This window comes from Boleophthalmus pectinirostris, unplaced genomic scaffold, assembly GCF_026225935.1.
Source record: "Boleophthalmus pectinirostris isolate CB_2022bp ecotype Guang Dong unplaced genomic scaffold, ASM2622593v1 HiC_scaffold_17, whole genome shotgun sequence".
Lineage (NCBI taxonomy): Eukaryota > Metazoa > Chordata > Actinopteri > Gobiiformes > Gobiidae > Boleophthalmus > Boleophthalmus pectinirostris.
Window position 1 is genome coordinate 5,281,067 of NW_026571115.1, and position 12,403 is coordinate 5,293,469.

A 12,403-nucleotide genomic window follows, 5' to 3' on the forward strand; every position below is an offset into this window, starting at 1 on the left:
TACACTGGCACAAGTATGGAAGAACTACTCAATTACTCAAGTAAAAGTACAGATACAGGAACAGAAATATACTCAAGTGAAAGTAAAAGTATCACTTGAAAAACTCTAGTATTAGTACTGTTTAAAACTGTACTTAAAGTGCCTATGACAGGTTGGACTACTGATCTGACTAAAACACTGTTAAAATCTTTACATTTGAGATTTTACAAAAAAAAAAAAAAAAAAATTCCCCCAATTTGGCTAATTTTTTTTAGATTTGGTTGAAAATCATGACATCGCAATAGGGAATTCAGTAACTGTTACCTAGCAATCATGTTGTACACAGGGGCAAAGCTCATCTAATGTACACAGACATTATTATTTAACAAATACAAATATAAGAAAATATCTTTATCTTGTAGAAATGGTGTTTCTACAAAAAATATATATATATATATTGACAAAATTTTCCCAGTGTGATGTCATCAATATGGGACTCTCTAAAATAGAACTCTCTGCTTCCCATAAATTTTCTTCACAATTTCATTCTTGATTGGTGTAAAACTGTAATTTACATTTACAACAAATGTTATCTCACCAAATTAAGTCAGAATTAGAGAATCATCAAAACCTGTCGCATACACACTTTAAAGATTTAAAAGTAAAAGTACTTAGCACAGATTTTGAGGTTTTATAAGGCCTCAAAAGTAATACATATTTTTGCTGAATTTTCATCAGCAGAAACTATTGAATCAGTCGTTTTTTTCTTGCTGTTTTTATTTGTTTATTTGTGTTTGCTCAGACTATGAACATGTTAAAAGCCTTTTCAGCAGGTCTCAAACAATAATGAACAATACATTTTACTTTTCAGTCCAGTTAATGTAAATGTATAATGTATAATGTATTGAAGTAAAAGTAAAAAGTATTAGCTGTAAAAATGTACTTAAAAGTGCAGTGTGTAACTTTTTTGGTTGAGGGTTCCTCACCTGCTTGTTTCTATCGATGTGTCATTGCTCTGTCTGGAATGTTCCACAGTACGACATTAAACATCTCTACCATGCATTTATGACAAATGGGTTTATAGCTCAAAAATACCTATAAAAACAGACATTCTCCACAGATCTGACCTGTAACTTGGTCTGGTTTGGTTTCCATGAAGACAGAAAGGTTTAATGCCATACTGCGAAACATTCCACACAAAACAATAACATCTCCATGGAGAAAAGCATTTGACCCTCTTACGAGAAAAGTTACACAACGCAGCTTTAAGTAAATTACAGATGCTTTCAAAAATAACTGGAGTACTTTATGGCGTTGGCTTGTCCCCAGCTCACGCTCATTTGAAAGTTTATGTTGCTGTTCTTTTTGGCACAGATGGTGAAGTTGCAGGCGTGCATTAAATACTGTGAAGAGGACTATTCTGCAGCCAAGGTACAAACCACAGCACGCTCACATCAGATACGGCTGATTATGATAATAACACCACCACTGTTTCAAATGAGAGGTGTTTTACAGGCTGCCAAACACAACAACACACACACACAATGACCTGGAAAAGACTCTGATCTGTGGAAAGGCCTATTCACACGCTAATACTCATACAAAACACTCTTGATTCAGACAAAAGAATGTGATTTTCAGCATTAAATGATAGTAGTTTCTTTTCTATTCCTATGTGGCCTTATATCTGTTTAGAAAATAATCTAAATCATTCTAAAGACAATCAGGAAAGGTTCATTTCTATCCCGTGAATGTGACTTTTTTGATTAGATTTGATTGATTAGAATCAGATTTTTAATACTCTATGTCAGGAGTGTCAAACTCATTTTGGTCCGGGGGCTGTGTCCAAAGGGGCCGGATCAGAAAACTCATGTCATATAAACCAACCCCAAAAATAACAATAAGTTCAAATATTTGTGCAGAGAAAAACAAATCTATTACAGAAATCTTTTTTAATTGATTAACTCTTTCTTTTACAAAATATTATAATATTATGAATAGGGCTGGGTATCATTAAGAAGTTGCCGATACGATACATACCTCTATACGTAGGCCACAATACGATACATACCTCGATACAGTGCACTTTCGATTCAATACGATATATTTCACTTCGATTTGATACAGTTCAATAAATAAAGACTAAATCATGTCTGTGATACTAAAAGTCTTTGTTAAACCACCTCTTGTGCAAAGTTCATATGAAACACAAACAGTTTATTCATCAAAACAATGAAAAGGTCAAATGTGTCGCATAAAAAAAGTTTTCTTCCTTTAAACAAGCACCAAAACTGTAGCTGTAACAAAATAATTTAATAAAATATACCAAAAAATACTCTTGGTGATATATCGATACAGCAGCCCACGATATCAATACTGTATCATCACATTAAGCGATACGATATATTGATATTTCAATATTTTTGCACACTAGAGGTGCGCGGATAGGCTACTTTTTCATCCGCAATCGCATCGCAAAACTCATCATCCCGCTATCCATTTGCAACCACAGTTTTTGACCAGTTTTCAAAACTGCACCCGCCCGCCATCCGCTCGGTCTCCTCCCAGTTGCTCCGAGTTCAGAGATTTTTATTTGAGTAGTGAAACCGCCACCCGCCCGAATTTAACTGAAATATAATTTTTCGTCACGTCATACGCCCAACCCGCGGTTTAGCCTGTAACTGCTATCCGCGCATCTCTATTGCACACCCCTAATTATGAACAACCTGAAACTTTAAGAAAAATTTAATTTCAACACAATGTTTTAACATGAACTTGTATGTAAATAGTCAATTTTTCTTGTAAAATACTGCACTCGGCTCCACCTTTTCTCATGTTGGACATTTTTCTGATGAGGGTGTCACGGTCAACAGTCAAAATGATCGTCCTTTAAGAGCGTTTGGAAAGAGACAAGTCTTCATTTGTGCTGCTCTGGTGGGAGGGGCCACGTACAGAGACGCTGGAGACGCTGCTGTGATAAACACCACAGAAAATTACCAATATTTTAATAGAAAATGTAATTCAAATATTTTAGTAGAAAATCAGCAGAGGGCCAGATTAAAGGTCTTGGAGGGCCGGATACAGCCCCCGGGCCGTATATTTGACACCCCTGATCTATATTATACCCTAGTTGCGGTGATATTTATCTTTCACATGACTATTGAACAGCTTTGTATAGATAAATGTTCAAACATTATGAGCAGTTCTAGGTCAAAATCAAGTCTGTCAGTAGTCTCGTTACATCCAAATCTAAGATATACATGACTGGTAGGTTTCAGATTCTGGTTAGATTGATCCATATTGATTGCACTGTACTTTACTATGAAATATCCAAAAGGTAAATTCACAAATATTGAACCTGGTATGTTCAATTATCAACTAAACTCAAGAGCTCACTGTATTACAACATCATTTTGCTCCCCTTTGAGCCCATGTTTTCATTCTCTTTGTACAGTCTTTGTTGGAGCAGTTGCCTCCGGACGACCCAGACTACATCTTTAACAGCGGCTGTTTACTTTATAACGACGGAAAATACGAAGAGGCCTGTAAGAAGTTCACCTCGGCCATGCAGGTCCTGGGATACGTGCCCGGTGAGTCCATGGTGTTCTGAGGGACCGGAACATTCTAGTTCAATGTTAAAAATGTTCAGTGTCTAAAGTTTAAAGGTGCATTGGTGCGTCAAATGCTTTTCTTCATGGAGATGTTATTGCTTTGTCTGGAATGTCTCACAGTACACAGTGTTGGGGAGTAACAGATTACATGTACCGGAGTTACGTAATCAGAGTACAAATTTTGAGTAACTGTATTCAGTTACAGTTACTGTTTCAGAGAGCGGTAATTGGATTACAGTTACTTTGTTGAAATAAATGGATTACATGGCAGTATTTTCCTGTTTTCACATTTTGGGCTATATCCCTTCTTTTTTCTTTTTTTTTTTTAGTAATTCCATTCATTGCTGGACACTAAACCAGAACTAAAACCAAGTCTAAACCAGGACTAAAACCATGTCTAACCTAGATCTAAACCAGGTCTAAACCAGGACTAAACCAGGATTAAAATCAGGTCTAAACCAGGACTAAACCAGGACTAAACCAGGACTAAACCAGGTCTAAACCAGGACTAAACCAGGATTTAAACCAGGTCTAAAACCAGGACTAAATCAGGTCTAAAACCAGGACTAAAACAAGGTCTAAACTAGATCTAAACCAGGACTAAACCAGGACTAAAACCAGGACTAAACAGGATTTAACAGGACAAAACTATTCTCTCAATAATATTTTTAATACGGTTAAGGAAAGACTGGGCTTTTTATTGTCTTTTAGCAGACAAAACATCTTATGTTACAATATCTGAGTCTTTGCTACTCTACAGAACATCAGGTAATCCAGAGTATTCAGATTACATTACTCATTTAAGTAATTTAAAGGATTACATTACAAACTACATTTTGGGATATGTAATTTGTAATCTGTAGGGGAATACATTTTAAAAGTCACCTTCCCATCACTGACAGTACGGTCTTCATGGAGACTAAACCATGCAAGTTACAGGTCAGATCTGTGGAGAGGATCAGATCTGTGATACTGTGGAACATTCTTAGCAGAGCAATGACATATCCATAGAAACAAGAAAGTGACGGTTCATCTTTAAACTAAAACCAGGCGTTTTATTTTTCTCAGCTCTGTCGTACAACATCGCCCTGTGCTACTACAGCCTGAAGAACTACACCCAGGCTATGAAGTACATCAATGAGATTATCGAGAGGGGCGTCAGAGAACACCCAGGTACACAACACACAACAGAGCACTGGGAAACAGGCTTCACAATATGGAACAAAACTCAAGTACTATTCTGATCACATTTCTGGTATATTCTGTTCAGATTTAACATTATGAAAGGACTAAAGATGGAAACTCGCCTCTTGGCAGCCTGATACTCGGAATGGGCCAATAGACTCAGACTTAGACAAACTTTATTGATCCACAGGGGAAATGATTTGGACACAGAAGCTCACACATCACAATATAATACAATAACACTGAGTAAAAACTATAGTAACAAAAAATTATAATTATGTAGCAAGTTGTAGGGAGTATTGTCTGTTACATTGGTGTGAGTTGCTGTACAGTTGTAGGGAGTATTATGTGTTACATAAAGGTGAGTTGTTGTACAGTTGTAGGGAGTATTATGTGTTCCATAAGGGTGAGTTGTTGTACAGTTGTAGGGAGTATTATCTGTTCCATAAGGGTGAGTTGTTGTACAGTTGTAGGGAGTATTATCTGTTCCATAAGGGTGAGTTGTTGTACAGTTGTAGGGAGTATTATGTGTTACATAAAGGTGAGTTGTTGTACAGTTGTAGGGAGTATTATGTATTACATAAGGGTGAGTTGTTGTACAGTTGTAGGGAGTATTATGTATTACATAAGGGTGAGTTGTTGTACAGTTGTAGGGAGTATTATGTATTACATAAGGGTGAGTTGTTGTACAGTTGTAGGGAGTATTATGTATTACATAAGGGTGAGTTGTTGTACAGTTGTAGAGAGTATCGTATGAATAAACAATAATGGTTCATGGGACATTAAAGGTTGTATGGAGGATTTTTTTTTTGTTTTTTTTGTTTCAAGTTGTCAATGATAGCATTATAGAGGTGCAGTAGCCTTGTAATTATGATGACCAAAAAAAAGAGAATAAAAATTCATCAACTCTGGACGTGGTGGGGCCAGCTAAACATTTGCCAATAGATAACGACATTGCCTCGTTATCTGTTAGCTGACAGGCTATCAATCAAACTCCCTACGTTTCTAGCGTAACTGACCTGCCTGCGCGCCGCCGGTACGTGGTTTACGTACGCCTGTCACGCAGTCCACAGACGCAAGACGCACAGACGCTGTTTACTCCACCAACGCAACAGTTCTTAGCGGCTTTTTTTGACCTATATCTTCCTCGCAGTTAGCACAAAGTTTGTTGCAATGGCAGACAAGAATCCAGGAGCAGTTAGCCGCAAAAAGAAAGTCCGTTTTTGAGGTCGCTGAAAGAAGAAGACAAGGGGAAAAGCAGCGAAGCCAAACTAAGGTGATTCTTGTAGATTCATTTCAGCGATGGCGCGACTGAAGCAGACGCAGGGTCTAAAGACTGACGCATTGGTCGCCAAATTACTCCTGGACAGGTAACTTCTGCTTATTATGAAAACGTACTTTATTTCCAAGAGCTAGTCAAACGTTTTTCAGGACACGAAAGCGATATCCTATGTCTGAAAACGTAATTTTCAAGGCAAAGAAAGAGTCCGCTTGCTGCTGCGTGTTGTAGCTAGTTCATTCGCACTGAATCTCCGCGCAACCTTCTCTGCTCCCCTTTCCTACTCCTGTCCCGCTGCCCGTTCCGCTCTTCCCCCTTCTCCTCACTTCTACGGGCACGGAATCTCCGCGCACCGCTCCCCTCTCCTCTCTCCTCTCTCCTCTCTCCCTGCTCCGCTCTTCTCGTCCGCGAACGAAATGTCCGCACACCCGCCCCCCGCTCCTCACTTCTCCGCCTTGCCTAACCAACACTGTAGTTAGTTGTTTACAATCATGTGCAGCTCACCGGCTGTAAACAAACCTGTTTCTGGCGTAGTGAGGAGGCGGGAGAAGGCGTTTCTACGTAGGAGCTGTAGGGAGGGGGGGTGGTTTCACGCATGCGCAACATTTGAAAAAGGACAAACAGTCGCTGGATTTCTCGTTCCTTGGAAAATCCTCTATACAACCTTTAAGAGAATCGCGAGAATCGCCAACAAAGATAATCTCCATTTTATCAGCAGAATGTGCTGAAAACATCTCCTTATCCTTGTTGTTTCCTTCTAGATGATTGCTGTTTTCACTTATGACAACATACAACTCTATACCAGGTGTTTAAATATGGAACCTATCCGTAATGTAAATTATATACATATCATTTTAAACTGTCAGCAACTGTAAATTTTTCAAAACTGTCCATTTTTAAACTGTCAGCTATTTTAATAATTGACCATAATAATCATGACACTAGATTTGAATATTGTACCGTGCTACCAGGTACACAGCACCTGACAGGACAGGACAGAACAGGACAATAGAAACGTTTAAGGCACAGTCATCTGGATTAGGGCTTCACAATATGGAACAAGACTGTAGTGCTATTGTGATTATGACATGATGAAGACTATTTGAGACTTATGTTTAAGAAGCACAATCTGTTCACATTTCACTTGCCCAGGAGCATTAACATTTTGAGAGAAAAAATCTGAACTGCTGAACTAATCCAAGAATGCATTTGAGGGCATGTTTGTAGAGTTTTTCTATAAAATCACAGGATATTTTATTCTTTGGAGAGGATTTTGATTTGATTGATCTGATCATTTCTTTTAGTGACTAGACCCAAGAACTCTTTGTATTACAACATAAACCTGCATTTTAACTATATTTTAGCTGCCCCCATCTGTATTAAATAATGTCGGCCTATAGAATGTTGTGATGTCTGTAACGTGTGTGCGTGTGTTTGTGTTTCAGAGCTGAGTGTGGGCATGACCACAGAGGGCATAGACTACCACAGTGTGGGCAACACTCTGGTGCTGCATCAGACGGCTCTGATTGAGGCCTTTAACCTGAAGGCAGCCATCGAGTACCAGCTCAAGAACTGTGAGTACTACATCCCTCTACTATAGGCGAGTTTCATTGTTGACAAAAGCGCGCGTTGCATGCTGGGAATTATTTTGGTCGGCAGCAAGAAACACTAATTCAACATGACGGAACGGAGCGAGAAAGCACGTAAAGGGTATTGATCCCGGTTATTTATCCACTCTAACGGCAGAGGACCCAAGACCATTTGACCAGAAATTGGTCATAAGCATCGATGGACGCCAAATCACCCTTTTCAACCCCGACAAAAGGTGGACCAAACCAAATTTCTGGTCAGAATCACCAACTACCTGGACAAATATTCACTTTGGCGATATCCACAATGACTTGGTGGAAACTCTGGGCCATTCACAGTGGAAAAGAGGAAAACCTCCAAGAGTCTCAATGTGTTGTTGAACTTGTTGGAGTCCACGGTTTGTTAGGATCTTCTACTTTTGCTCTGCGAATGTTTGAAAGCCGTTTAATTCACCGTTAGCCTTTCTTTTCACTCAGAATACGAAAAAGACGTTTTCCGTCTTCCGTGCTTCTATTTGTGCATCCGATAATGCAGCAGGAATTTACCATTATCGGGGAGAAATACGCGAGGTTACGCACTGTGTTTGACCGCTATCATGTTTCTTGCCTCCGACCAAAATATTTCCCAGCATGCAACACGGGCTTTTAATAACAATGACGTCAGATGAAACTCGTCTATATGTGTACTATTTGTCTGTACACACTTTACACAGACCTAACAGCAGCCATCAAGTTCCAGCTCAGAAACTGTTAGTACTATAACGCTGTACTATCTGTCTGTACACATAACACCAGTGATGGGAAGAATACTTAAAATGCTTAACATACTTAACACTAATACTAAATACTTAAAATGAAAGAAAATGTATTTAGTTACATAATCCTGCCTTAAAATGTATTTTGTAACATATTCCAGTACATGGTCCAGTCAGAGATCTGTATTCAGAATATGCAGTTGCATTAAATATGCAGCACAGGATTGAAAACAGCTTCACATTTGTTTCACATTTGTTCTGAGTTTATTTATCTCAGACCAGTGAAGAAAAAAATCACACTTGCCGCATCACAGGAGCAGTGTTTATATTTTTCTTTCTCTGAAGCTGAAGTGTGAGTGTGTTGAGTGATCAAGTATCTGTATTTTTCCAAAGTAACTGTATTCTGAATACCACGAAATGAAAAAGTAACTGTACTCAAAATTAGTAATCAGAATACTTATTCTCAGTACATGTATTCAGGCCCGGTCAAGCAGAAGTAAACAGCAAGGCCAAAAATTCAAGTTAATGCATCTGATATAAAAATGTATTCAACAGATACATATGTACTCTAGTTTATGAAACTGTTGACCTTTTTTCTGTACCATTTTTGGTTCTAAAGTTCCATACATTTTAAACAGACCATGTATGAAACATGGAACAAAAATTAATTCCCAAATTTCAAAGACCTGCAAATCATGTAAATAAATGGATGTATTTCATCATATCTTGTGTTATTCCATCTTTGAACTGTTGATGAAGGTACATGATTTTTTTTTTTTATGTATTTAAAATGATAAAAATTTGCTTGGAAGGACTGACATATTTCATAGAAATAGTTTCCTTTCATTTTGAAGTAATATTAAAGTATTCAGAAGAAAAAAGCGACAAATTATGTAAAATCATGCACCTTCTACTTGCTTGAACAAATGTTACTTTTCCCTCCGTTACCATGACCTTTCTTAATAAAAAATCTCATTAGTCAAAAAGTAAGAGGTTTTTCAATCTAATCTTGAACCATATAGTAGAAAACTATATGAAGCAAATATTCAAACCAGTTTGTTAAGGATATGTAAGTGAGAACCGCTAGTTATCACTGTTTGGATTTATTGCCCAAAAAGTGCTGCATATTTCATTCCCTCCGCTACCAACATGAGTTTTTACATTTTTTGTCAACAACTTGAAAGAATATCACAGGTTTAACTTTACCCTGTTGGAGTGTAACTCTTTCCTACATTCTGATACTTTACTTATTTCAATAGTCCCTCTAGTTTCTGAATAAGAGCTACTTGAATGTCAAAAATCTGCCCCTGTTTCCCTCCGTTACCACTTGACCAGACCCATTCAGTTACTTCCCAACATTGCATAACTCTTATATTAATGACCTGTCACTTACACCTGACACAAACCTGAACCATCCCGTACCAGCTCAAGAACCATGTTAGACTCTGCTGTGTATCAGTCCATACACAGAACACATATTACAGACTAACACCTCCACAGCAAAAGGGCGACCATCAAATACCACCTCAAAAACTGTGACAGACTTTTATCTGTCCTCTAATCTACACTGACACGTCAGTACAACCACAATGAAGGTTATCATTGTAACTACAGTTCTATGAATTCTTCCTGATCGATGGAGGCGGTGTTAACAGCGCTGAAGGATTCTGATCATACTTTCATACTTTCAACACGGTCAGCGGGGAGGAAATAAAAGCAGTCGAACTCAGAAATGACCAGTGTTGGGAAGGTGACTTTTAAAATGTATTCCCCTACAGATTACAGATTACATATCCCAAAATGTAGTTTGTAACGGAATCCATTAAATTACTTAATGTGAGTAATGTAATCTGAATACTTTGGATTACTTGATTTGCTGTAGAGAAGCAAAGACGAGGAAATCTTCACATAAGATGTTTTGTCTGATAAAAGAAAATAAAAAGCCCAGACTTTACTGAACCAAATTAAAAATATTATTGATAGAAGAGAAGGAAGAGGTCCACGCGGCATAGTTTTGTCCTGTTAAAGCCTGTTTTTGTCCTGTTTTAGATCTAGTTTAGACCTGGTTTAGTCCTGGTTTAGTCCTGGTTTAGTCCTGGTTTAGACCTGGTTTAGACCTGGTTTAGACCTGGTTTAGACCAGGTTTTAGTCTTGGTTTAGTTCTGGTTTAGTCCTGGTTTAGTCCTGGTTTAGACCTGGTTTAGACCTGGTTTTAGTCTTGGTTTAGTTCTGGTTTAGTCCTGGTTTAGCCTTGGTTTTAGCCCTGGTTTAGACCTGGTTTTAGTCTTGGTTTAGTCCTAGTTTAGTAGTGGTTTAGACCCGGTTTACACCTAGTTTTAGCCCTGGTTTAAACCTGCTTTAGATCTAATTTAGACCTGGTTTTAGTCCTGGTTTAGACCTGGGTTCAGTCCAGGTTCAGTCCTGATTTAGTGTCCGGCAATGAGTGGAATTACCAAAAAAAAAAATTAATTAAAAAAGGGTTATAGCCCAAAATGTGAAAACAGGAAAATACCACCATGTAATCCATTTATTTCAACAAAGTAACTGTAATCCAATTACCACTCACTGAAACAGTAACTGTAACTGAATACAGTTACTCATAATTTGTACTCTGATTACGTAACTCTGATTACATGTAATCTGTTACTCCCCAACACTGGAAATGACTGAAAAGATGTATGACTAATGTAAAAACAATAATGATAAAAGAGTTCTGTTAAGAATTGCACTGCTATAAAGTCCAAATTTCACTGGAATATTTTTATAAGCCTTAGACATTTACCTTTATTCTGATTAAGTTTGTAATAAATATCTCAAAATCACAATAGATGTTTCTTTAGTATAAAACACTATTGCTGATTGTTCTACTTCTAAAATAATAGTTAGTTCCCAGGGTTGTACCACAGTGGATGAAAGCGCAGTGTCTTGATGGTGAGTCTGAGTTGAATCAGATGGAAATGAGTGGAGCTCTTTTATCTTTGTTCCACTAAAGCTTTAAAGAACCAGGATCAAGACGAGAGAGCGGCTCCAGCCGACCAGAGACAACAGACTGGAGCATCACCTCAAGGCTTAAAATCACAAAAAAACAAGCAGTCATCTAAAGAAATGTGGGCCCTACAACAGGTCACATAGTAGACTTTTAAAAGGTGCACTATGTAACTACCAGCTTGTTACCATGGAGATGTTACTGCTACCTCTGTAATGTTCCACAGTATGGCATTGTACATATCTATCATGTACTTATTCACATACAGATGTTTTTATTGCTAAGAATCATACTTAACATAACATCTGACCTGTAACTTGACCTGGCAGCGTCTCCTGCTTGTTCATTGGAAACAGTTTAATTAGGGTGACCAATAGGGCTGGGTATCGTTAAGAAGTTACCGATACGATACATATCTCGATACATAGGCCATGATACGATACGCTTTTCTATACAGTGAGCTTTGGATTCAGTACGATTCCATACAATATATTTCACATCGATTCGATATGGTACGGTGTAAAAAAGGCTAAATGTTGGCTCTAATACTAAAAGTCCACTAAGTTTGTGAAAAGTGAATGTGAAAAATATCCATTTTACTCAAAACAGTGAAAATGTCAACACAACTGTAGCTCTTACACAAACTAATTTAGTGAAAATTTACCTAAAATACTCTTTACGATATATCGATACAGCAGCCCACAATATCAATACTGTATCAGCACATTAAACGATACGATATATCGATATTTTGATATTTTTGCACACCCCTAGTGACCATATTTGCGTTTGTCAAAACCAGGACACTGTACGGGGGGTGGGAGGTGAGGCCTCCTCATCAACATTGAGCGACTCTCACCTGGCAAAGCTTTTTCATGTTTTTCAGTGTCCTGGTGCTTTGAGGTCCCTGACACCCTCACTGGACACAGAAACATATTTGCCTGCTTTGTACACTGTGCACATGACCTCCCATTTGTCTCGACCAGGACGGAAAGAGGGGAATTTCTTGTACAAGTCAT

At 38.0% G+C, this 12,403-nt stretch overlaps 1 protein-coding gene across 2 annotated transcripts in view; it reads left to right on the forward strand.

Annotated features, from left to right (window-relative positions):
• ift70 (intraflagellar transport 70) overlaps positions 1-12,403 on the forward strand; it is a 36,404-nt gene that overhangs the window by 6,836 nt on the left and 17,165 nt on the right. Inside the window, exons 4-8 of one of the 2 annotated variants that reach the window (XM_055152535.1) lie at positions 633-640; positions 1,354-1,410; positions 3,434-3,569; positions 4,659-4,763; positions 7,500-7,628. In XM_055152535.1, the coding sequence (XP_055008510.1) occupies positions 633-640; positions 1,354-1,410; positions 3,434-3,569; positions 4,659-4,763; positions 7,500-7,628 (435 nt within the window). Of the gene's footprint in view, positions 1-632; positions 641-1,351; positions 1,411-3,433; positions 3,570-4,658; positions 4,764-7,499; positions 7,629-12,403 lie in introns of both variants that reach the window. The other variant, XM_055152534.1, reaches the window with a different exon arrangement.